Here is a 27021-nt window from a genome sequence, read left to right as displayed (position 1 = left end):
CATTTAAAGCATGCTTATCAGCTACATGACATCCGAAAAAAAAGAAACGCTGGCTGCAAAAAGATTTTTGAACCTTCCCCTCCCATTTCTCTACCCACATCCCAAAGGAAGAAGCCTTTAATGTACAAAGGATTTTCTTTTTTTTTCCTGGTCCAGACACACCCTCTTGAAATAAAGCAAGCATAAGCACTTGAGTTTCATTAGCTAGTGATTAAATACATTATGAGACAGAAAACTGGCAGAGAAAGTAAGGCTGGTTTGTTCGTGTTGGTCTTACTGTTGGCTCTTTGTGCACACTCTGAGTGGCAGGCCTCTGTAAACTGAGCTCAACACTTGTGGGGTCCTTCTTCAACTCTGCTGGGGGCCTGTCTCCTCTGGCTACTCCATCAAATTTCAGAGATCTGCTTGGCGAAGGAGTAAATATTACTGTCGTACGCTCTTTATCCTTCTCTTCCATGCCGTTGAAATTTTCTCCATTCATGCTGACTTTTCCATCTACCTGCAGAATACAGTCAAATAAATATGCTGAGGCAATTAGCATTCAATGGAATTTAGGAAATTAGGACTTCAACATGATATTACAATTGTTAACACAGTCTGTGCCATCAGTGAAGGACAGAGCCAAGCACACATTTCATTCAACAGGCCAAGATAGAAGAAAACTCTATTCCAGGGGGGTCATAAACAAAATACAGACAAAAGGTAATAATTTTTCTGGATTCCCTGGTTTCCCACATTTTGTTCTCCCAGTAACATACAGACAGCCTTTGTGTGCATCACAGATCAATGGATTTTAAAAGAACAACAAAGATTTATGTTAAATTTAGACCAAAACTGCTGGGTTTTGCATTGCCTCATGCAAGAGGCAAGCAGGTTCTCCAGGACTAATTACGCTGATGAACTGCTATGTACCCTGATGACCTCACCACAGTATTAGTAGACCGTGCTTTCTGAAGCACTGTCATGTGAACTTTGAAGGGCCAGGAGCAGCAGAGTTCATCCACTTGTTTCTTTACTGTTCGTAACAGGGAAGTAAGGAATGAACAAATAAAACTGGGCATTCCACCTTCTCCATGAGGCAACAAAATAAATAGCTGCTTTCCCAGAAAATGATTTTATGCAGTCTCCATGAAAAGGAGAGTGCAGAAACAGTTTAACAACTTTGTTCTCAGGGTCAAGCTAGCTCCTTGGTGGGCATATATTCCCACTAAGGAACCCTTAAGCAAGGAAGAAAATACAAAATAAGCTCTAGCTTCTTCCTCTGCATTGATACAGCTTCCTCTTGGGACTTTAATACTTCATAATTATGTTCTGAATGGAGATGGCATGTAAAGACTTCCTTCAGTTTGGAGGGCTGTTTGTAGAAACCATGGTATACATGAAAAAAGTCTTGCTACAAAGAACTCACAAGCCATTCACCATAAGAGGGCCCAGTTGGAGACAGACCAGGAGAGGACCAGGCATCAGTAACACCATATTGCTCCTGCCTAGCTACAGCACAGATGTTTATAGGCTTGTCAGCAGGGGTGAGTTTTAAATAGATTTGAAGGACAGCTTTGGTACTCTGTGCACAGAGATCCTTCCTTGCAAAATGGTCATCACAGGAGACAACACAAAGGTGAGGGAGTAAATATGGACAGACACTTCTCTGCTAATCATTGGACTTTGAGTGAATAATGGCATAGATCAGCGATTTCTTAGAGAAGCTATCTGGGATATATATGGTGACTAGTCATTTCAGGTTTCTCCACAGGTACTGCATAAACAAAACACACATGTAAAAACAAGCTCAGAGGTAAGCCATTCCATGTGAACTTTCCACTTATTTCACTTTTACTGAAAACTGACGCAACAAGTGTCAAAACTGCTTTATCGAACTGAAACACAGTTTAAGAGAACAAAGTTCTTCCCATCTCACCCTCACTGCCCCACTCCTTATTTCACCATTTACTTATCTTCACTACTCTACTTCTTGAGTAAACAGCCTGGATGCCTCAAGAGCGGCACTCCAACTTAGTATATGCTATCAGTGCTGAGAGCAAACTCCTCCCATTGACTTCTTGTATATGTGCATCCACAGGTCTGTTCTCTACCTGAGGGTGATTAACTAAGGGGCCATCTCCGAGGCGCTGGGCATCCTCAGCTCTGACAGACATGCGGGGAGGTGAAGGCAGTTAGCACCTCAAGCAATCAGCTCCCAGGCAGAGGAGAAACAGCCCGGCTCTACAAGCGGTTTCACCCCTTCTGACTGCTTTTCAGATGAAAAGGTTCCCTCTCTTTCCTCACTGCCATCATCCACTCAACACAGTACCACTCTTAGGGTTTATTTCCAAACGCAAGTGTGAGCAGACACTGAGCCCCAAGTCTTCTGGGACTGTGTGCTGGATTAGCTGCTAGAGAGGCAGGTCATGAGAGATCTCAGAAATAAAAAAGCCAGGAAAACACTGGCAGGCCGCGCCATCCATTTTAGTGTCTCTGTTTAGACTAAGACATTTCTCTATTTATATTAAGGAGGAAAAACAAATGTTTGAATGATCAGGACAGATGCCCTGGCTGCAGAGTTAAACAAACATACTCCTTTCCTTCTGATCTGGAGCAAGTCAACACATTGTCATCAGACCGGAGAATCTTCGACAGACTGGTGTTTCAAGGGAAAATAATGCTACAGCTACATGCATTAGGGAATGATTCCTACTGAGACAAATCACATTCTTCCACATCAAGCGAACATGATCTAGACAGACTTTTAGTGGTGATTGGTGGGGAGTAGAAGCATCTGTGGGTTAGTTTCTCCCCATGTACATGAACTATACATGCATTAACGTGAAAGTGATACACACATATATCTCGGTCCTCTGAGGAAAAAAGTGGCATGGATCAGAAAAAAAACAAAGATCCATGATCCACTGATGTCTAAAATGTAAAGTCGAGGGGAATACCAACTGCGGTATAGGAGAAATAGGAATTGCCAGTTTCACATTTCAACTAGGAAACGTGGGGAGGTTTCCACAAGAGCTGGGACAGAAGAAATTACAGACACCACAACATGCTTTTTCACTATCTATACAAAGCTGACTTATTTTTTAAAAAGTAAACAACCTGAATATACATGATAGCAATGCTACTGGAACATCAGCAGGGCTGCAGGGACCCCTGCATGCCACTAGCAAAGTATGAGATAGCAATGGCAGACACAAGGGGACCCGAACTCTACAGGCTGGGGGCACCCATGCCAGTAGGCTTTGCACTGCATACAATAAGGCTACAATGAGACTTGGGGAAGCTCCAGTTTTGGTACAGGCACTGTGAGAAGCAGATTTCTTCAAACTTGACTTATTCTGGCTTGTTCTCTCTACCACATCCCAGTTCTTTGCTTTCTCCATCATTGGTTCAGTATCTTACTCGCATTCTCCACGCCCACCCAGTCCAAAGATACACTCCTCGGGTTTCATATCCCAGTTTCAGCGTCTTCTCCCATACCCTTCCCCCACGAATCTCACGGCTGGCTCCTTATTCCAGGCAGCGCTGCTTTCGTCCAAGCTCTCTTACTTCTTTTACTCCCATAATCCTTGCGCAGTTCTTGCAACCCAATGCAGTCACTACCCCTCTCTCACCAGCAATCCCCAGTTACACCACTGCCCCAGTACCAATCCGTTTCCCTAAACCTGCACGGACAGCCTATATCCCCTCTTTATGCCAGTGAAGCAGCTTTCCGCATTCATCCCTGGTGAGAAGCATGTTTAGGACAGAGAGGATCTTTGGGCAAGCTGGCTCGTGACTCTGAAGGAGTAGGGACTCTCCACACTGAATACACGCACACTGCAGTGTTTCAAAGGCTTATGACTTGGCTGAATGGGACAGACTTGTTTGGGTATGGCAAAAATCAGATCCCTGACACAAAAGCCAGTTCAAGTCTTGCTCCAAAAGTCAGGGCCTCCACGATCCCTGCCCCTTCCCTTCTGTTTAAAAACAAAAAAACATGACAACATACTCTTTCCTAACCTCTTTCTCAGAAAACGCCTTGCTTTTTTCTTAGAGGCTCCCCCTTCCCTGTCTTTCCCCCCAAAAATTTAGCCTGAGGAAAAATGACCAGCACAAATATTGCAGTCTGAACAGGTCAAGTTTCTAAGAAGGCTGGTAACCAAGAAGAGACCACTAGACTGAGCAGCACAGAGCACGAAGCTGAGTTTTATAACATCAGAATGCTGCAACCATTTTCTACTTAATTGCATTAAACATTTGTATGTTCAGATGATTTAGTCAGGATCTCTTTGCCTCCTGATTGACTTTGGGGAGTGCAACGTATCCTACCTTAAAGTTCTTTAAAACTTCCTGTGTATTTTTGGGTTGTGAGTAAGGCTTGGGTGTCAGCATAGGCACAGCCTTGGAGACAACGCTTTTGCTGGGAGATGTGCGGCCCGTTGAACCGCTGGGCTCTAGTTCAGCAGTGGGAACAATGGTTGCTTCAATGGTGGCAGTGAATTTTGGAGCAGGCAGCGACTGTTGCCTTAAATATCTCAGAGGATTTGGGTCTTTCAGTGGGGAATTTGGCTCCACTGAATGGCTTCTTTCCAGAATTTTTGGCATCTGCAAACGCTCAAGGACAGCTTCACTGATAGTGAATCTTTCGATGTACTGCTGGAGGATGCTCTCAGCCTCCTCCTGTGACTTTGCATTCTTGTATGCCTCATGAAGCTCCCGCTCTCTCCTCTCTCTGCAAGGGAGACAACACAAGAGAGACAATTGCATTAAAATTAATGCTGGAAATCACTCCTATTTCCTCTGCTCCATCAACATCCTTCCCTCTCCCTCACACCAGGCCTGCAAGCATGGCTGCCCACAGTTACCTATCACCTATGGAGCACACAGCATTTTCAGACATGCCACTGCACTTCAGTAAAACAACGTACTTCTCTTCCACAATTTCTCGGTAGGTTTTGATGCTTTTTCTGCGCTCATTCGTTCCGTCTCCAGACAATAACCTTTCCATTTTCTTTCTCTCGGCTTCTTTTTTTATTAAATCCTGTGAAGCGCTCCTTCGACGACTCTTCCACCGAGCCAGGTCCTGTGAGAGAAGGAAGGCACCTGAATGCAGAGTTGCAAATAGCTAAAAACTGCCCACAGAAACCAATGAACCCAGCCAGCTGCTCTGCAATGCTTATTCCTGGCTGTGGACCAGGCTCCCATCACCTGCAGGCAGCAATGTTTATTTTAAAGAGAAAAGGAGATTATACCATAAAACGAAGATGTTGCCTGACTGATTTTTCTCTTAACAGCCGGATCCAGTAAGGATTTCTTAGCTTCACTGGTGTATTTTCTTTTTGGCTTTGTAGTGTTGCAGAAGCACGCTAGGTAATAACACCAGGAAATTTGGTCTAAAAGGACCAGTCAGGGCACTCATTTTCACTTGGGCCAACGTTAGGGACAAAACCCGATTCCCCAGGAAGATGAAGTAAAAAAAATGATGTTTGGTGAAGAATTTTAATAATCAGATGTGTGGGAGGCAGAAGTTCATTGGAGGAAGGGACGTTGTTTCACCATGAACTACAGCCACACTGATAGTCTGCTTGGAGAGCTGATAGTCCCACACTTTGCCCATGCTATCAGCCAACTACATGCAAGCATGGTTGACCCATGCTCTTTTTTTTTTTTTTTTGACAGAAAAATCCAGTGCAGCATCAAAACCTAAATTCTTCCTCATGGGCACCCTCCAATATTTTGGACCTAGATCTGAGCAACACAGGTTAGGGACTAAAGTGGCTCACACCTGGTTGGTGTGAGACATGACAAAGTAAAAAGCCTATGGTTTGTATGTAGCTATATCGATATGTCCTTGTTGAGGTAATGATTGTACTCTTTTTGGAATCTTCCTACGCAAAATTGTCCAGAAGATCCACTGATTCTGGTTCTTTACCTTTCTTGCAAAACCAGCCTGACACTAAACCAGAGAGTCACAGGAGATACCTGTTACGGGTACCTATGTCTTGCATCCCGCAAGTCCTGGAGGGTACAGAGACAAACTCTTTTTCACCATAAAAGTATTACAGTAAAGAAGTTTCCTAAGTTGTAAAATTTCTTTGCAGCCAACTAGTAAAGGAACAAAATTTTACATGTAAAAAATAACTTGTGCAGAACTTCTGCAAAGAAAAATAACTTCCTAGGAAACTGTAGGGGCACATTTGTCATTAACTTTACAACATCAGGAGATTAGTATACAGATTATATTTCATGCTCTCTAACAAATTCTGGTTTTAATAAAAACCAGAGATTCTGTACACATACTCAATTCAAAGGCTATTTCATTAATTACATGGTTTTCCAAATATTTTAATTGCATTTTTATTGGTAAACAGCAGAAGGTACTGGAAGCATAACTTATTTTATTAAAACCAGGAACAAACCTTGTCACTTTTAATTTAGCTTAAAACCACAAATTATTGATGTTACACTCAAGGGAATGCTCATTAAAGTATTTCTTCACATGACCTACATATATCAGTCTATAATCCCCTTCTTGAAACATAGGCCTTTCATTTTCCTCAGTTACTAATTATTCTCATTGAAGTACCAAAGCATTTTTTATTCAGCTACTCCTACTATTGCTTATTGTTTGGAAATTAGTTTTTCATTAGCAAATTTCATAACATAAGCCCTCCTCCTCTTTTTGTAATTAAAAACCAGACATGTTTATCTTTTCCAGCTCTGATGCTTTAGAATAACAATAATAAAAAAAAGCCATGAAACTGTTAATTGTTGGCAAATTTACAGCATGGGCATATAAAAAATATCCGACCATGAATGTGATGTCTTCTCCATAAAGCCTTTTGAATACCAAGGACATTCCAGTAAGGGCATTTTTAGTGGTGCTTCAGAACTTTTAGTTCAGTGTAGAAGGTGCTGAGGGCCTGGAAAACTTACACGCTTTAGCTCCGAGGATTTCCCATTCAATAGCAAAGAGTTCTCAAACCTCTTGAATGCCTTTGGACTCATTCTTATCTCTGCTGGGCAATTATGGCTTCCCACACATACAGACCTCTCAGCTGAAATCCTTCATTGTTCTACTACGAAAGGTTATTTCTTAGTTGTACATACTGTTCTTTTTTTGGATGTTTCCTCGAATTTTCTACCAAAAACCTCTCTGAGATGTTTCACAGTAGCTGTCCTTATAATGGGAAATTACTGTACTAGCTGCTTGAAGAGACGTGTTCTTTGTTTGTTTTTTAAATTAAAAAAATATGCCCCAAATTCCTCATTTAAAATCAGTCTCTAGGACTGAACAGGATTGATACTAAAACTCCTGATACTAACTTATCTGCAAATCATGCTTTTCTGTCCTTACTAATTTGCTGAAGATAATACCAAATGCCAGGACAGCTTAAAAAGACATCGAGGAAAGAGGGTTTGGAAAGGACTTGTAACCCAAGCAGGCTGTAGCTAACTTGAAGGGTAATTTGTTTGCTTGGACAAGATGGAAAATGTTAGCATTTTCTGTATCGATGCAAATTTATTAAAGCCAAGTCCAACCTATTTATTCACTGTCCTGCTTAGTCTTGTATTTTGTCACTTTGGGCATTTACTCATTATAAAAGTTAGAGAAATCAGCAGTTAGAAGCTGTTCTGCTTCCACTTTTACCTAATCACAGTTTAAGTACATTTTTTTTTAAAGCAGAATACATGGTGCACAGGCAGACGCATCAGAAGACCTTGTATTCTGTAATTTACATCAAATCATGAACTTCTGTGCTTTCAACAACGACCAATTGAAGGGGGGGAAAAAAAAAAAAGGGAGAAAAGCTCCTGATATTTTAGTGCTAGAGAAGAACTGTAGATTAGCAGGTTGCACTTTTTTGCCTAGCTAGCTGGCCTCAGTGCCAGCACTGCAGACAATGCTGCATACTCACATCTTGCCATCTGGTCTCATCTTCTTTCAGCTGGTTGTGTATGTTCTGCAGTTTCTCATGGCGAGCTTTGCTATGAGGCTGAGTCACAGCTTCTTCTTCACATCTCATGTCAAACATGCTCATACTCCTAAACAAGGGGAAAATAAGAAGTGCAGCATTATTTAGAGGCTTATATTCCTTCAGCTTGTTAGAGCTAAAGCCACATGAGGGTGCTACAGCAGAATCAGAGACCTGCACCGTTAGGAAGCTCTCAAAAGCAGCAGTCCCCTAGAAGGACCAGTTAGCATCCCTATGGCTCCCACATAGTCCTTCAGGCATTATACTCCTCAACTTTCTCTTGTTTTTGTTAGTTGACTGCAACTTTGCCTCTCACTAAGAAGCATTACTAACTTTACACCTCCATCAATAGCTCTTATTAAAATCATTCTATTCAGAGCAGAGTTCAGAACATTTTACTTTCTGAAGATTTGTTTCCCAGTGAGTTTTCAAAACCCCTCCAATTAACACCACAGACAGAAGTTTCCATTTCAGTGTAAAACAAGAGAGGCTTGAGAAGTATATTAGAGGGAGCACAGCTGGCTAAATGCTATTGCTACAAAACTGGGGAGAGCCTGCCCAGAGAAGTACATGCAGCGCAAACAGCATGGTACTTGCTCCTCTCCCCTCCCTGCCTCGAAGAAACTCTATGCTATCAGCACCAACTTATTAATACAGCTAACCTAACAAGGAAAAGCTGATGTTCAGGACAAAACAGTTTCTTTCTACACGTTCTATTTCTGTCCCTGACCTTTGGAGAGTTAAAGGAAAAAAAGGTCATGGTTTGATATTACACATCCATTCATATTATATAAAGATCTTCACAGGAAGATAACGTACTTACTACTCCCCCCCTACTACCTATTATTAGTAAAACATGACCTCAGTTGTGCCATTAAAAGCAAAAAGCAAAACAAAAAAAAAGCCATGCAGTTCCACATGAAGTGATTTCACAGCAGTCTTCAAATGATCATCTGTAGCTTTAGGTGAGCCGACTAGCAGGAGAAGCACCCAATGAAGATAAAATTGTAGGTGACTGTGTCCACAGTAATCAAAGTGAATAGACACGGAAAGCTATGCATATATATATATATTTAGCCAACATTTGTATTCAGGCAAGCAAAGATGGGAATGAGTCACTCTCAGGGGAAAACTGCAAGGTCTGGACAGCGGATGGAAAAGGACATGGCACAGATCCCATCCTGTTAGTAGGTATTTACTCAGAAATAAAGGACAGAATACACATCCTATTGCCTTTAAGCATGAACAGCGAGGTTAGCATATTACCGTGCTTCACCCCTTAAACAGAGTGCTGAGGGATACGCTAATTTGGGTTTCTCTGCGGGCAGTTTAAGGGTTGCATTGCTCAGGATCAGACTGAAGCACTCCTAAATAACAGAACCTAAAGAGATGGCAAGTTTTGTTGTTTTTAAAACTAAAGGCACATCACCTACTAAGGAACATTTAAATATCAGTCTTATTTTGCAGACTGGTGAGGTAGGTTGGGAAATGCATAGCGTGTAATAAAGTCACCCTTAAAGGGTTTATTCCAGTTTAAGAGCTTTTGAAAGTCACACTAAGAAAAGCCTTTAGTGTTAAGTATTTGCCACCTTGCGCCTACTGGGTCAAACTGGTTGTGTAGCTCCTTTCTTGTACCCTTCCCTCATGTCAGAGAATTTTTCATTCACATGTAGAAGAAAACAGACCTGAAATGGTGGTAACTGGTTCTAGTAGAGTGCACAAGTACTCACCCTCCGCCATTTGGGATGGGAAAATAAAAATACTTTCTACCAAGAGTCCCCTGATGTCCTAATAAAAGGCTAGTATTTATTCCCTGCCTTGACTCGGGTGTCTCAGGGTGCACAGAGACAGCAAAACCAAAGGTTTTTTGGCTATTAATAAAAAAGGTACTCTGGAAAAGGCTTCAGCCTAGGCCAGGAATGAAACTATACACTACAACTCCACATGCACCTTCTACACTAGTTGTCACCTCCTGCTGCTGGGCCTTCATTACCATGGATAAACAACCAGGTAGGTTCAAACATCAACTCTACAGCAACATGTTACTGCACAAATGTATCTTCCCAAGAGAGCAATCTGAAGGAGTCACATCTCAAAGCACTGTGCTCTGCTCTGACCAACATGCAGTAACCATTAAGGAGAACCACCTACTTTCCTGAATACATGGACAAGGCCAACTGAAAGGTCTACATTGACTTCTCTGCCTGACAAGTTCATCCTTAGAAAAGAATCAGAGGGGCCAAAACTGAGCTTCTGCCAAAAGACACTGTCCCTATAAGTCCCACATAATTTTGTGCTATTTCTTTCCTATATAAATTACAAATGGCTCCAGCCCATCACTAACACCTGCATGAACAGAACTAGATTTATTCCTTCCTTCAACCATGCGCTGGGCCAGCAGGCACGCAGCATGCAAGTATATGGCGAAGATGTAACTGTACTGAATTCACGTTCATGAATTTTCTGCCATTAGCAAAGCTCTGGGGTTTGTATTCAAACTCTGTCTGTAAGGAAGAGATCTTTCTGCTGAGCAGTGTACCAGACCTGCCGTTCTAACAAAGATCTGGGAAAAAACACTGTGCAGACCAACAGTATATTTTGGAGGGCTAGATCTTTGGGATGATGTGATTTTTAAATTATGCTACTTTATTCTCACAAATTACAGTTGTTCTTGTCAGTGATATCATGCAGCAATTCTTTTTTTTTTAAACAGGTCTGAACAAGTGTTGGATAAAAAAAGTCCTCAAGGACTTGAGTGTTCAGACTATTTAATTTAAAACTGAGAAATAAGGTAAAAAACTTCTTTTTATGAGAATATGTTAAAAATCCTTACACAAGGCATTTACTATGTGGCTACATTACCATTTTACAGGCATACTAAGACTTAAGAAACCCCAACAAAACATAAAAAGCGACAGGCTGGCTGGCTAGAGAATTAGACTCTAGTAAACAAATACTCAAAAATCTCAGCTCACTGTTACTTGCTTGTCAGGCTTCAAGTATAAAGCATAAGCCTACACTCGCACTGGACTGTCATGCTACCACCAGAATTCAGCCCCATCTCTTCAGGAGACGGGAATGGGCTGATCAGCAGCAACACACTAAATATTGCCTCTTCTGGACCTTGAGACAGACCAGGGCTGATGACAATATCTAGCGTTCCCTAACCAGTGAAGGGAACGTTGTCAGTCTAATAAAGGAGTTTCTAGTTTTGCTGCTGGAATAAACAGCACCTAGTCTGAGGCTGAATTCAAGTTACAGAGTTTTCAAAGGAGACTTGACAAACACTTTGGAAGCATTTTAACTGTCAGTTCAATTTATTTTTCCTACTTGAGAGCCAAATTTTATTAGATTCTTCATAAGTACTTCATCTTCAGAAGGAAAAACACAATCTTATGTTTATAAGAAGTTAAAAGTTTAGGAAAATAGTTGCTCTGTAAACTGTGGCACATCTGGAAAGGATGACAATGAGGCTTGAACATTTATTGTTTTGCCTTTTAAAACAAAATCAGAATCAACGTGGAATAAACGATATGATTTATTCATCTTTGCTACTCTCACATTATACAACCAAACCCATTGCAATGCCTCTTTGAAGGCATCTCCATGTACCTTCTCTCACATTTGCATTTAATACAGACATGCAAAAATGTGGGAAAACAAATGAACAAATCAATCAGATAGGTAGGCTTTCTGAAATGGCAGGAAAGTCCCCATTGTTAAGTACAACAGTTCTGTGTTGTTATGCTCTTTTTATCTCATCTCTTCATTTGATTGAACAGATTTCTGCTGCTTGAAAATGATCACATTTACTCTGTGGTCAGAGGACACAGGCTTTGCTCAGCATAAAGGTATTACAGATCTTGTAAAGAATATTCAGTCCATGATTCTAGCCTTTATCTTTAGAGGAAAGGGTGAAAAATTATATGTGAGTCTCTGTATATACTTGTTATAAAAAAACCCCTCCATGCTGTTTCTATTTTGTGATTTAATCTGGGAGACAGAGAAGGTCATGTGCATTTCTGTGAACAGAAGGAGGACATTAAGGACATTATTATGTGAGTAGTTCCCAACTATTTCTTTGCTTCTAAATGCCTGCACTTTGTAAGAATAGCTAATACCTTCACAGAGCTTTCTAAATGACATTGCATACTATTCTGAACTACAGTTTACACGCATACACATGCAATTAAAACGTTTGAGTGCAATAAATGTCACAGTCCTACTCCTTCTGTCAAAAGTAAAGCATCGAGGTGAAGAGCTTAAAAAAATGAAGTTTAGTACGTTATTAAATTAAACCAAACCTAGAAGGGATTCAAGAGAAAGTTTTAAAAAGACAATAAAGGAACAGCTGAAGATGTATTTTCCTGGTAATTATTCTGAAGGTCACAATGGATTTTATTTTACTTTTGGATTTCTTTTTTCTTCCTGTATAGGTCATACTTCATTTTTTTCCTCAACACCCAGCCCAGATTCAAGCCAACTCTCTTTACCTGTAGCTGATTAGACGCAATGGAAATTCAGAAGAAAAACAAAAGACAAGAAAAGAAAAAAAAGAGGAAACAATACTTTAAGCAACAACCGGACATTAGTGTTACGCTCAGTTTTTATGGGCTTTTATATAAAAATTATTTTTAGCTGCAATGTAAGCCATATTGCATTCCATTTTTCAGTGCTTTTCTGAAAAATTTATTTGCTGGAACACTGCAAAATAATAATGAGGCATCAACTGCATTTTAAATTAGTAGAAAGACAGGAAAGCATGCAGTGTAAGTTGTTTAAAATAGAATCTTGTCAACACAAGACAACTTACTCTGCGTCATCAGACACAGCAGTTCTGGGGCCGAATCTACAAGACCAAATATAAAATTAGAGCGTTGATAAATACATTAAGTACTAACTGCAACTGGACCCATACAATTTGGGTAACTGTCACTTGAACGTCCAACCTGTACTAGTAAAGCTGGCCAAAAAAGAATCATACTGTTCAGGGATTATGTATTCAGCAAACAAGACTTACCTAATCATCTGGAGGTCAAACTCCATAAGAACACCACCTATCCCTCCCTGACCCCATACTAATGCCCCCATCAAAAATCCGCTGAAGTATACCTAAAATGGGTGTAGAAAATAGTTATTGAAAATAGACAATGTATTAACATTTACATTAAGTGCCACACATGCGACGAATGGAGACAAAACTTAACAGTTACATTCCACAGCAGTGCTCAGAATCACCATTACTAAAGCATGGAAGACACAAATATTATAGGCAGAAAGTGAGCCACAGGATTTCCTTTTTTTTTTTGTTGTTCTTGTTGGGGTTTTTTGGGGGGGATGTGTGTAGCTGAAAAAAGGTACTGATAATACACAAGTCAGTGTCATTCACTAAAGTGACAGTCTTGTTTAGAGCCATGCAAACAACATATTTGTATCTGGGATTTATCATAAAAGAACATCAAGTACAAAAGTCAACACTGCAACATTTTCTAATCATGGAGAAGCAAGATACACATCTCTAAAACAGCAGAGTCCAGTTGAACCTCTGCATTCATAAACCTTTTTTGCAATTCAACATATATACTGTAATAAAATATTTCCTTTCGATTAGCTTTCATTTCAATATTTCAAATATTTCAAAAGAAAATGCATTACACAACTATTCTGTTTGTTTCTAGAAAGTGTATTACTGACATACAGTATTTTAGTCTGGACTGAAAACACACCAGGCAATGCACAATCTGAATTCTGAAGTGTGCACACAGGGGCGTACAAGCTGCGTGATTCACACCATAGAAAGCTCACATTTGCAGATGCTCATCCTTGGATGACAATGTTTCCTTTTTGTTTTCCTCAGGAACCTCCTGAAGCTTAGATGTTTGACCAAGGTGGACTTCATTAAGGCTACCTTCACCCACTTGGGCAGTACAAATAGTCTCATCTTGTCCTGCAGAAGGGAGATTGCATTTTTCCTGCCCTTGCTGCTGTTCTTGCTGCGGTTGCATTGCAGGTTTTCCAGAGCTATTAATGCAGACTTGTGGACATTTTTCAGGCCTGAGTGAGCCAAAGGCAGCAGTGCAAAGAGAAGTAATAAGCAACATTTGAAAAATCACATATACATAATGAAAAGCATAACTGAGTTAACAAAAAACCCCCCCACAAACCCAAATAGCTGATAGGTGACAAGCTAAGTGAGGCAGGTGCACAAAACATAGTTTTAATAGAGTGTCAAATGCTTGTACTTCCATTCCTCTAAGTCAGAAACACAAACTGTCCTGGACACCACCAAAGATTAAAGTATTAAGTACATATTTTAACTAAGCTATTCAACATCAGGTCTTCTCAACATCAAACCACTGTTCAATTCTATGGTAGATGAGAGTTTTTCTTCTCCTGGCTGAGCTGTACACTAGTTTTTCATCTGTGTACGCACAGGCACATGCATATCCTTCTCCTCATGTACTTTGAAGAGGCTGATGAATAAGAACCTTTCCACTCCCACGTGCATGTGGCTCAACCAGCCAATGATAACTCTGTTCAAAGGCTTAAACCACCAACTTCCTCACATAGCCTCACACATCTGAACAAAGGTGCTTAGAAAGACACCGAGCATTATCATAAGGGATCTCGGGATCTCTAGATTTCCTGTTTGGAAGTCACTTGCACCAGCTAAGCCATAGAGAAACATCTAACCTACCATACCCAGCACCTCTATTTCTAGCTGGAAACATTTATAATGATTAGCTCACATTTAACCAGAAACCTCTGCAAATGTAACGCAATCTTGCTATGTATATCCATTTCCACACGCTGTTAGAATTTTGCATCTAGTAGAGCTCTGCTCTGAGTCTTTACAAGGCTCTACCAAAAGGGCCAGAAACCCTGCATTGCCGCCTTCTGAGCAGAAAGAGTCGGCACAGAATCGAGGACAAGCATGGAAGAAACCGCTGCTGGGCCAACAGCAACTCTTCCAGATCAAGAGATCTTGACAAACAGCCCACAGGGCCAGCTACAAGGGAAAGGGAGAAGCACAACTTTCTTACCTCATTGTTTTCTTCTCAGGTTCTCTAGCTGTGCCCTGCTTATTCTGCTGCTTTGAAAATGGCATGGGAAGAAACTGCTTAACACTGGGCCCAGGCTGTTTTAGAAAAGCTCCAGTTCTTCTGGCCAACATGTCATCTCTTTGTGGGTCTGGAAATTTCACTTTGTTTTCTGTTCCACTGCTCTGCAGCTGAGGGATTTCAAGCTGTTCTTGGCTCTCTTCTCGTGTGACAGTACTGCTCAGAGAGACAAGTGACACTGTTCCATGATAATGCTCACTTGTGCAGCCCAAAGGCAAGTGGCTGCTCAGGCAACGTGGGGTACTGTTACTCAAAACACAGTTGCAGAGCGATGGACAACTAGGCATCTTTAGCTACAGTGCAGGGAGTGAGAGCAAGAGGAAACTATGTTGAACGCCACACTTATGTAGGTGATACGTTAGAAGTTGGGGACTGCATAAAAAATGTATGTGAGGAATTATTCACTTGGAAGCTGGCGTAAAAGTCTGGACAAAGCACCATGGATTGCAAAAGAAATCCCCCCAAAAGATGAGACTGTTTTCATGCTGAACAGCAATTAACAACTGAAATACTTAAATATTATGAAAGAAAACAGACTGTTTTATGTTCATAGGATACATTTTTGTAAGTAATTTCATAAAACAGAACACATGCCATAATGAATGAGTAAAACACATCTTTAAAGGCCATGTGAAGAATGGAACAACATTGCTGACTGATCCAAGCTAACACCACACACAAACCAGGCATGAAGCTCAGAGGGATCTGCTTCTGTTCTCTGACCTTTCCGCTTCCTGTGGAGTCTTCAAATCCTTCTCACGAGCTACTGCCTCCCTTTGCCGCTGCTGCAGCAGATGAGGAGCTACTGACAGGGGAGGACAATGTACGGGAACGGGGCTAGTGGTACGCCTCTGAAAAGTTCCCATCCTTCTAACCAACATATCATCTCTCTCAACATCTGGTAAATGCCCATCGCATTCTTCCTTGGTGCTTTCTTGCCGTTTGTTCAAATCACAGGGGGTTTGTGTCTCAGAGACATTGCCAAAAGCCGGGACAGGTGATGGCATTCTCCTGCAAGAGTCATCTGTACCTGACTTGGCTACCTCACTAGCAATGAGATTGAGAGGAGGGGTGAGATAGACAAAACATTCTCAGGTCAAATGAAAGGTAAGAAGAGGAGTCCTCCAACTCAGTTTGCAAATGTTTTATAAACACACAAACCTAACTGAATGAATTGCTTGCTAAAAGCATTCATTAAAAATTCTCGCTACAGCCACAGACTAAGCAATTAAAGAAAAGCCAAAGAAACGTAAGCTCTGTTAATATGTTAACTTCCCAGAGCTGTAATTCTCCTCCAGATAAATGCCAGAAACACAGAGCACCAATACACACTGGTTTCAGCATTACATCTTCAAAAAAAAAGTAAATCCATTAGGTTTGAAGAAAGCATTCTTTGAACATCAGTAAGGCCAGCAAGCTGAATGACAAATTCCTAATGTGCTGAAAGCAGACAGAGCAAAGCCGCTGGAATTCAAGAAGCAGAAAAAGCCTGAACGACAGCTCAGACTCTGAGATACCAGTGATTTCACCGCCCATCAGAAATTTTGAGGCAAGCTCTTGGAAGACCTTTGCACAGCATTGTTTTGCGTAACCCTAAACACGTTAAGATACTATGAAGGCGTCAGATGACTTCTGAACAAGGCCGTGCATGTAAACAGCTCTTAGGTCTATGCTGCAGCCCACCTCCATGCAGATCAGCATCTGGCAAGAACAGGTCTTATTTCCAGCTCAGCAGTGCTTCCTAAGCCACACCAAATACCTGGACTCATTCTGTGGCTTAGATACTTCATCGCTGTGTTCAGCAAACCCGAGACTGCCAACAGTGGCTGAAGGAGAGCTTTCAACACCAGAGCGACTCTCCACAGTGCCTTTCTTGCTTTCCTCTTCTGTTCTACTCTTGGATGAAGCTCTGCCAATAACGAGCTTGTCCCATTTCTGTTGATCAATCTCAGTTACTGGCCCAAAATGCACAAACTTCTGCTTGGGGCTACCAGTCTTTTTGTTTGCTCTGGCTTTGCGGACAGCAAAATCATCGTGGGCTGCTGCTTTCACCGTGATTTCAGCTGGTGGCAGAGTGTCACTGGGACATTTGAAATCTTCTTCACTAGTCAGAATGAGGAATAAAAGAATCCCCCCAACATGAGACCCCAGAATAAAGCAAATTAAATGCTCCTAAGGTTTTGAAGGGTTTTTATTTTAAAATTCAAGGACACAGGTACAAACAGCTGTGGCATACTGAGGCCCAAATGACAGATGAAGTCTGAAGATACTGCAGACCTGTTAGGGAAACTCTGGGAGCACATCCACGGAAGCTCTTGCTTAGGGGAAGGAACATAGCACATGGCCCATTCCAGACTCAGTTCTTCACCCTAACAAAGCCACCGTTCCCTTATCTGCTCATGTAGACCCGGGCCACGCACTATGTGGCACTGCATGGCACCAGTACACCCACCTTGTCACAGGGGAGTTCCAGTGGCATGAAAGCACTAGCAAGGGCAATTCACTTATCCTAAACCAAGGGGACTGAATCTTGATTTTAACAAATCACCTCAAAAGTAATGGAGAGACTACTATCATCTTTGAGATGAGAGAATGATTGAGTTTTGATAGTTTGTATTAGAGCTAAAATTACATACAGTAATCACGTTGTTAGAAGAATGCCAGAACAGATGGCCACCTTTAACTGGAAAATGGCATGTACCTAAACAGGAAGGCTAGGAGTTGTTATCCTTTCCTACTGGAGTCACAAATCACCTGCATATGTTATAGCCCATCTCCATAGGGAAATAGCTTAGAATAGCTGCTTTATACTGGCTCCTTTTGTGGAGGTTTAGTTTACAATAAGAGCACATCTACACCACACAACGAGGCTCCTGAAACCCCTGCTGCAGTGACAAATAGTTCTGGTGTATTTACTCAGCACTGGAGTAGAATGCCATGCAGATATATTAGCTCAGGTCTCAAAAGCAGTATAGCCACATTAATGCAAAGAGATGCTGATCCTCAGGTATTACCCCCAAGGTATAATGCCCAAGTCCTGAAGATAGCTTGATTAGCAGCAGCATAGTGCTACTGAGTTAGTGGTGCCACTTGGGACCTTTGTGCTGTTCAACTTCGAGCAGCTTCAAAGCAGATTGAGCCACAAGACAAGATGGACCTTTCTGATATGATATTAAGAATGTCCACCAGGGAAGTGACCGTGAAACTACTATAGTGCTCTAAATGATGGACACATTTTCATTTCACGTTAGATAGCATCCCTGTACAGATTTTGGACGCCTCCTGAAAACTGAAATAGGTAAGGACTGGTTGTCATCAAGGCATTCTCCAAGTTTAAAACCACAAGCACACACAGCAGATTGGGACAAACTAAACATGCTTCCCAGGGTGCCAATCCTGTCCACAGGCAGAAATCGTACCTGGGCTCCCCTGACAGTTTCAATCTTTTCCAGGTCTCCAGGTCTGCTTTTGTTATTGAGGCATTCACAAAAATCACATCTTCTTGTAGCTGAGGAAGGGTGCTTTGACATTTCCGTTTAGCCAAATCAACTTTCTCAGTATCAGGCCCTTTCACCTGCTGTTCCTCCTCTGACTCATTCTTCCCAGTTTGCAGAAGTGGGTTCTCTTTGGTTGTCACTATTTGCCTTGCTGATGCCATGTGCACCCGTCTTCTTCTAATTTAATGCACATTCCAGTTCAGCAAGAAAATATATTTCAAGGGAGCAATGATAAATCAGTGTCAACAGAAGAGGTTCAGAGCACAAGAGGATAAAACTGAACTTATAAGATTAGTTGTACTTTAGTTTTAGGAAGTAAACATGGAATTAATCATTTGCAGTTGGAACCTCTCATCTACGCTACCCCGCTCACGCACTATTGAGATCACTTCTTCGCATGACTTCTATTCCTAGCTCAAGCAAGGAAAATCTTTAAGTTATTACTGTATTAAGCATTTCTGCAATAAGCTTTCTCTTAAATAGTTACAAATATCTCATTTTCATATTATTAGCAAAGTGAATTCAAGTTTTGCTCGCAAACATACTACAGAATTTCTTTGATCTTAGAGTCATGTCAATAGCATTAGAATATTAAAATTTGGTTATGTGCTCTTCAGATGCCCTGCCAAACTAGTCATTAGAAAATGTTACTATAATCAAATTACCAGCAGCTGAAAGCACATTTTGCATTACTGAAAAGAGCTACTAAATATTAAGAGAAGTTTTCTGAATGTATCAGTTATTACAGTCAAGGTCTACTGTAATGTGGTTTTATCTAAAATGTAATGTGGTTTTATGTAAAACCACTACTGTATAGTGGTTTTATCTAGGATCACTTCTCTTTGCACAAATAAAACAAATATACTTGTTTCCTGAAGAAGATCTGTGCCTAGCAGATACTTGTGTTCAGCAGCTTCTTAAAGGTCTGTATCACTGAACTGAAGAAAGAAGAGGTTTTCTAGGCTGAAACCTTGTAACCCATGCTCCATTTCCAAAAACAATGCTGTATAAGAAACATTATGACTATGTGCAACACAATTCGGTGCAGTATAGCAGGCATCTATATTCAGTGCCTTAACTAAAGACTTACCTGAGTCCATGTTTTATGCGGGGTATTAAAAGGGCATTAGATGAAACAAATGCATCCAAAACGTGCATTGAAAATGCTCAGCAAAAGAGCTGAGATGCAAAATGTATCTCCTAAGTTTATTCTCCACTACTCATGCTCAAGAGCTGTCTCATGAGCTTAGATAACAAGTGTGTAGCCTTTATGTTATTTACACTCAGAGCCAGTTTAAGCTCCTGGTCCTGATACTCTAACAAAAAATTACAGTTGGTAATCTACGTCTCTTTTTTTTTGTTGTTCACGTTATCATAAGCATTTGCATTTACTTTACCCTGTAACTTTTTTGTAGCCAAGACAGCTTTAGTCCTACACAGCAATAAGCCATGTGAAATTAAGCATTATAATAGAAAGAAAAAGACCATGAATGCACACCTTGCATGTTCCTGCTTTTCCATCTGCAATGGCTTTTTAACGTCTTCCAGTTTACCTTTATCTTTACTTGTATAGGGTCCAATTAAAAAGGAGTTAAATGGAACTATGTGTTTGGGTTGATTCATTCTGGCTCTCCGGGTGGCAAAGTCATCCTTTTCTAAATCAGGAACTCTGCTGGCTGCTTCATCTTCTGAACCAGAATCCTTTCCTTGATAATATGTCATGAAGGGGTTATCCTTGCGAAGGATGATGTCTGGGGTGCTTCCATTGTCTTCACATGTTGGCTTTTTACTGACACAGAGCAAAATTAAATAAAGCTTTTGATGCACCAGGGGAGGAGAGGGCAGTGGCAGCACTCATCTCCAGGTCATAAAACAAGCACAGTTAATCAAATACGCTCCAGGCTGCTGTTAGATTGGGCAAAGCCTTGCTATAAATTAAACTTATCATATACAAGTAACAAATCCTCAAGGACTTCACACAGAAAATCAGCATGTTGGAGCTTTACTTATTTTAGCTATAGCTAGAAGAACCAGTAAGAACTAGTTTAACATACTAGATGCAGTGAACGTAGTACTGTAAATGGCAGTATTAAACTTCTTGAACACTTCAAACAAAGAAAGACATTTGATGCAAATACCTGATCCCCAGCCAACATTGCTGAATCCCGAAATATCAGATGTTTGGCACTTTTTCTTCTTAATGGCTCTTTTTTACAAGACCTGAGTAATCACTGAGGCTGCTTGCCCTAATATTCTTAACTGCTTTTCTTCTCACACACATGCATGCTTGATTCTTTCCCTAACTAACCTTCCCTCTCCCCCAGCATAAGCCCTCTATGCCAATGCTGACATACAGTAGCTACAATGATAGCACCAGTATGCCAATGATACTGGCATGCTGGAACACACTGCCATCTGCTTTGGTCAGAAACACGACTGATACCAACACAGCCTTGTTGTTACTGAAGATTACGACAATAAAAACTCTTGACACAGCTGGTGCCCAGAAGGATTAAGCTTATTTAACTTGTAACGGTCAATACTCTTAAGCAAACTGAAAAAAGATGGCAAGAGTTATGCGACTCTCCCGTTTAAAAATCAAATTGTATTTATTGATATTTTAGGAAGCTGGATATCAAGTAGTAGACTGTTCCATACAGTATTTTGTAGCCTGCAAACATCTTGCATTTCCTCTTTCATATAGCACACCTTGCTATACAAAGGGAAAAAAAGGGTATCACGAAGGATTAAACAGACTGACATTAAGAAAGCAAATCTAAACAGCTCAGAAGTTGCTTCGAGTTTCTCTACTATTTTATAAAACAGTAGTGTTATAATTAGCTGGTTTTTTTAACATTTTAAAGCCCTGCAAGCCCACTATACATGCCACTTATTTTACAGCCCCAGCTGCCCTTTCAAAGTACTGTTCAACAAAGTTGCCGGAGAAAGTTATGGGGAAGCCATATACCATCCCTGACAGGTCAGCCTGGCTCAGGCTTGGAGGACAGAGGAGCAATATGAAACTGCCTGCCTTCGCCTTGTTACACTGCAATGTACAGGACCCCCCATTAGCGATGTGGAGAGCATGCTCTCAAATTAGCCAAAGGCAACTTTTTCCTTAGATCTCTCTGAAGGATCAAGATTTCATTTACAGCAACAGACAACACTGGCCAATGGCACTCCAGAGGGAACTGCTGCCCCTCTCCCTCATCAACATCTCCGTTCACAACAGCTTCAGAAACAGCTGGAACAGACTGCTCTGAGCTGCTGTATGCTTTGCATACACCCTCCAACAGCAAGGGTGGTCCAATCCCTTAGCTTCCACTTAGAACGATACTCTACAAGTGTCTTCCATTACTCTTTCTTCCGTAAAAGAATATGGTAAGAAGTTTAAGTATGTTGACTCTTGTATGTACCAAAATCAACAGCCCTACAAGGTCATCTTCAGGTTCAAATTTCACTGCTGAACAGGTATATTACATCACTCAATTCTAAATCACAGGTTGTCAATACACAAGCATAATTTGCCCAAATCCTATTTGCTTTTAAACCTGCAATACAGTAAGTATAAGATGACCACCAGGGAAAGAGGAAACCATAATGGAAAATGAGACTAAGACAGCTTTTTTTCCCCCCAGTACAAGAATATGAAAACTTTAGAGAAAATATACTGATCTAAAGTAGATACACTGTGCCTAATGTTTTAGGCACAAAGGAAAACAGTTATCTAAAAGTCATATACGCTGGGACTTGTTCTCCCAAATAAGCCAGGGTATGTATGATTAACTTCTTTTTTTTTTTTAATCAGACTTTACTACTGGTACCATTACCCTTTTCTGAAATCTAATAATTTGGAAGTAATTTTCAGAACCCTGGACATAAAGGGCATGTATAAAATCACATAATACTCCATTAAATCTTGTTTATATTTACTTCTTAAATTAAGATCAATAAGACGAGTATTTATTCAGCTGGTTAGGTTGGGGGTATTGTTTTATGCTTTTAGTTTTTAAGAGCTGTGTATAACCAAGTGATTATTCAGTAAAAACTGCTGGATTTTTCAGTCTCATGTCTGCCAATGCTATTGAAGCCTGAGAGCATCAAATGTAGCATTTCTGAGAAGGGTGTTTTTGGCACCAAAGAAATACAGAGTTATAATATTCAAAAGAGTAACTATGAGTCATTGTAATGAATAACTGAAGAACTTACAGCTTTTAGTATGCAACTAGACTGCAGCAATTAGTTTCTAGGTTAAGAATATTTTCCATTCATTTACATTTTATTTTTAATGGAATCAGAGATTAGCTGTGACATTTTGGGGTCTCCTGAATCAGTTTGTGATGGTCTCAAAAGTGCTTTTAAAGGCCAGTTTACCATAGAGATAGCGAAGACTGTAGATTTGAAGCTTGCAATGGACCAGAATTCCCTGCAGATTTGCAAATCGCTCCTGCACACGCAGCCCCAGCCCTTGCAGAAACAACACCTGGGTCTATGCTGGTACAGCAGGTGCTTCCAAAGTGTCAGACTGTGGGCGTTTGCACTCCCTGAAGCAGGGTCTCGTACAGGCTTGTGGATCCTTATATTGCATTTCAGAACAACAAAAGGGTTTTGCATGCTTATGCACTGTCAAGATAGGAGTCCATGTCCCTTTTGCAATGAGCATGACAAAAATGTTCGCTCACATTTCTCTCTTACATCCTCCTCTCCATCACCTATTACAGCACACTCAATTCTTCTCTTTTTAGGGAGTCTCCATGAATCTGATCCTTACCTTTCAGATACACTAGCGTAAATAAGAGACGGATGCAGACAACAAGCAAGCAACGAGGATCACACATCAATAAAACAACGTGCTATAAAGAGACAATATACTCCTTCGGGAAGGGGGAATGCTTTTTGGCATGCATTTGTATAGCATCTAGTTCAATGGAGCCCTTTCCTAGAACATGCTACAGCAATGGAGATAAGTACTTAGATTCCAAGCAAAAAATACATTTGCATACAAGTTCAAATCCTTCCTGTGCCGGACCCAGAAAGGTCCCCTACTGAGTTTCAGCTTTAGGAACAATTAGATGCCTTGTAGAACTCAAAGTCACAGTGGGTGTCCTCCAGAGGTCAATATGTTGAGAGGAAACAGCCTGTAAACAACTCAGAGGAACTGGAAGACAACTGACAACCTCAGGTGAAAAAAAAGAGAGGCTGGCATCATAGAAAGATGAGGGAATAAGAGGGGTGAAAGAAAAAAAAAAATCAGAATACAGAAACATGAGGGACTGAGAATTGCTCAGTGCCATTAGTGCATGGAAATTTGAATTTGATGCCAAGAAGAAGAGAAAGAAAATGGAAATGTTCAAAGAACAGGGAATGATAATGAGACATTAAGAAAGATGATTAAATGCTCCCCTGTATCCTAAAGTGTCACTACTAAATTCTTCCCTTCTCCTCACCAACTATTCTTCCACTTACACATACAAATCATTTTCCTTACAGATCTCTGACCCCAGTGCCTTTTCTGCTGTCTTCCTACAATCCCCAGAAGCAGGCTCCTACTTCACTATGGTGAAGTTTGGGCTGCAAAACTCTGCTATTTGACCCTCAGTTAGGGCAGAAAACCAGCAGCTCCTCCTTCCTCCAGTTGCCAAATTCCACAAGGTGCTTCCACTGAGAGCAAGGAAGGAAAACAGCTTGTTATTTCTCCTCCCTTCTCCTTCAGCCCTGTGAGGACAACAGATTGTCCAAGGAAAGAGGAGACCCGATTTCCTGCCAAAGAACCACATATTTGATCACATGTGCTTCTTTCGTGGAGATCAAGCCAGCAGATCAAGCACAGGGTTGGAAAAGGGACTCTCAATGTGGTGAGCATCCTCCAAATGCAAATGCAAACAGCACTATTTGTTGTGCACTGCACTGCTAAACACAAGCCATTACCACATTTTACTACATCACTACCGTTAATACTACAGCCTTGGACTCAGAACAGGATTATGCTAGTATCCTACCAGTTTATGGATTCCTGATCAACTAGCACACTAATAGAGCCTGAAGGACTAACTTATGACAGATAGTTCCTCTTCATTAGTATCTGGCTTTCTTATAGGAGTACCCCACAACCACACACAAACACTGGTTCATTACAGCTTGACAACAGTGAAGCAAACCTGAGAAGAGGACATAAGACAGTGTACGTGCTGTGACCGTTTTATCTGCATATGGCACATCTCTATGTGGCCACAGACAAGCTTCACTGGACCTATAAACAAGCTGTATCACAAAAGAGCTGTACTTTTTACTACTACATTTCAAAGCCCAGACTGTAGATCAGCATCTGCTAAACTACTCGCTGTTGGGATTTCACCCCACAATCCTAAATAAAATGTTTTGGACGGGAGGACATTTGGACACTTATCCCTTAGCCAAACCATTTTGATCATTTATAAAAGCCTAGTCTTCCGACATGTTAGTTAAAACTCTGCTTTGTGGGCCATCCCCATGAGAAAGAGAGATTTTTCATGAGGATCCGATATCACATGATGGAAAGGTGTGGGCAGTGAGCCTAGCCATCATTCAGCTCTTGAGTTAAAGAACAGGAAATAACCAAATTGAACAACATCCAAAAATAAATAACAGGTAATAAGTTAATAACTACCGATACTCCATGCCAAAGTCAGTCAAATTATGATTGCTGAACTATGCCTCCATGCTTTAACTGGTACATGTGTTAACAAGCACTGTACTTTTATAGTTCCTGCCATTAAAAATAAATGCATCATTTATTAACAGAGCTAAAAACATTAACCACCTAAAAAGTGCAGTTCAGTAAACTAAACCATCCCATCGGCAACAAGTGAAGTTTCTGAAACTTTTGCCTAAGCAAGGCATTTTTAATGTACATTTATATGTATTTTTTATTAAATGCAAGAAAGCATTAGGTGGAAGGTGACAAGCAGTCTGCGTAGTCATTTTCTTGGAGTCTGTTTACATTATGCTGTAAGACGATACAATTTCTCAACACAAATGCAGTTAGCATCGTACAACTCTGCAATCCACAGCTGCCACATTGCAAGCCTTTTCAGACCAAGACCTTCACTAGCAATTGTGAGTGCTTAGCAGACTGGATTTTTGTTAGGAGAAGTGAAATTACAGCGGATCGAGGAAACCCACACTTCAGCCAATCCTAAAAATGTGAAGCGTGCACAATTTCCCACACGTTTGGGCTAACCTGCCATAGCGCTGGGCTGCTGACATGACCTTAATGCCAGCTTGTTCGAGTCTTCTTAACTTTCTGATCTCTTCTGCATCTTTCCCCTTGGGTGCTGATGTTTCTTTTGCACTACGTGAAGGAGACTCGTCTACGGAGTTTCCTTCGTTTTGATTCAAACCTACTTGATTTTTAAGGCAGCTTGCCTCAGGAGCCATGGAGCCCACTTTCTCCTTTTCACACAGTCCTGATGTTTCATTCTGTTCTTCTTCTATGGTTTCAGGGTGGGGTTTGCTATTGAATTATACAAGGTAGTTTAATGTACGCTGTGACTGAAACATATACACTTATTTATTATAAGCACATTTTGTTGATATCAAGATGCCAAAGGATATTCTGATGAATGATCCAGGAAGATAATTATGCTCTTTAATGGAAGTTGCTTCTTAGGCCAAATCAAAAGTGAAATATCAGTTGACAAAACCAGAATGCAGAAACACATAGTCACAGCTATATAAACTGTACTGGTGTACAGAATACAACATAAAAATAAATTGATTTTAAAAAAACACAGCAAAAATATTACCTATTTTGATTGAATACATCAAATGTTACTTATAAGTATCATTTGCCAGTGAGTAACTGTGTTGAGAACTAAGACAGATCATCCAGAACATTTTTGTCCAGCCTTGAGTTGAGTCAACATCTATGGTACTTATATTAACCAACATCTTGTCAAAACACAAGCTATACATTGCACTGTATGGTAAATAATGACATGAAGACAATGATTTTCCACTCATTGCTTTTCTACCACCTTTGCCAATTTCTACAAACAATTTATCAGTACCGTCTCAGCAAGAGATTTATTACAGCTTCATACACCTTATGAAAAGAGTGAAAATTAGGCAAGCATTAAAGCATCATCACTGAGGAAGGGAGAAGTTGGACAGGCCGGTCTTACCTGAAAGGTCTGTCTCCTAGCGGTGAAGTCGCTGTGCTCCAGCTCTTTCGGTACTCTTCTCGTTCAGCTTTCTTTTTCCGAAGTGGAGCAGGTACATAGAAAGTCTGATTACTCTTGTTTGGGAGGTACTGGTTAAAAGGCACAGCTGATTTAGGTTCACCATGTGAGGTCCGCCTCGCCAACATATCATCTTTTTTAACATCCGGCATCTTTCTGTGTGGCAGGTCAGTTTCCGAGTCACTTCCTCTCCCTAGTGAGGAAGGAGAAAAATAAATCCCTCTTC

General features: G+C 40.8%; 1 protein-coding gene across 1 annotated transcript in view; it reads right to left on the bottom strand.

Annotated features, from left to right (window-relative positions):
* The window catches only part of LIMCH1 (LIM and calponin homology domains 1), a 180198-nt gene that overhangs the window by 30592 nt on the left and 122585 nt on the right, over positions 1-27021 (bottom strand). The window contains exons 8-20 of the mRNA XM_050895648.1: positions 26739-26988; positions 25796-26068; positions 20075-20365; positions 18499-18753; positions 16839-17183; positions 15803-16126; positions 15002-15235; positions 13764-14012; positions 12772-12807; positions 7902-8028; positions 4911-5065; positions 4312-4714; positions 278-499 (exon numbers count right to left, since the gene is read on the bottom strand). Of these exons, the coding sequence (XP_050751605.1) occupies positions 278-499; positions 4312-4714; positions 4911-5065; positions 7902-8028; positions 12772-12807; positions 13764-14012; positions 15002-15235; positions 15803-16126; positions 16839-17183; positions 18499-18753; positions 20075-20365; positions 25796-26068; positions 26739-26988 (3164 nt within the window). The remainder of the gene's footprint in view (positions 1-277; positions 500-4311; positions 4715-4910; positions 5066-7901; positions 8029-12771; positions 12808-13763; positions 14013-15001; positions 15236-15802; positions 16127-16838; positions 17184-18498; positions 18754-20074; positions 20366-25795; positions 26069-26738; positions 26989-27021) is intronic.

This window comes from Gymnogyps californianus, chromosome 4, assembly GCF_018139145.2.
Source record: "Gymnogyps californianus isolate 813 chromosome 4, ASM1813914v2, whole genome shotgun sequence".
Lineage (NCBI taxonomy): Eukaryota > Metazoa > Chordata > Aves > Accipitriformes > Cathartidae > Gymnogyps > Gymnogyps californianus.
The sequence above is the reverse complement of the archived record's forward strand: the minus strand, read 5'-3'. Positions and strand labels throughout refer to the sequence as shown.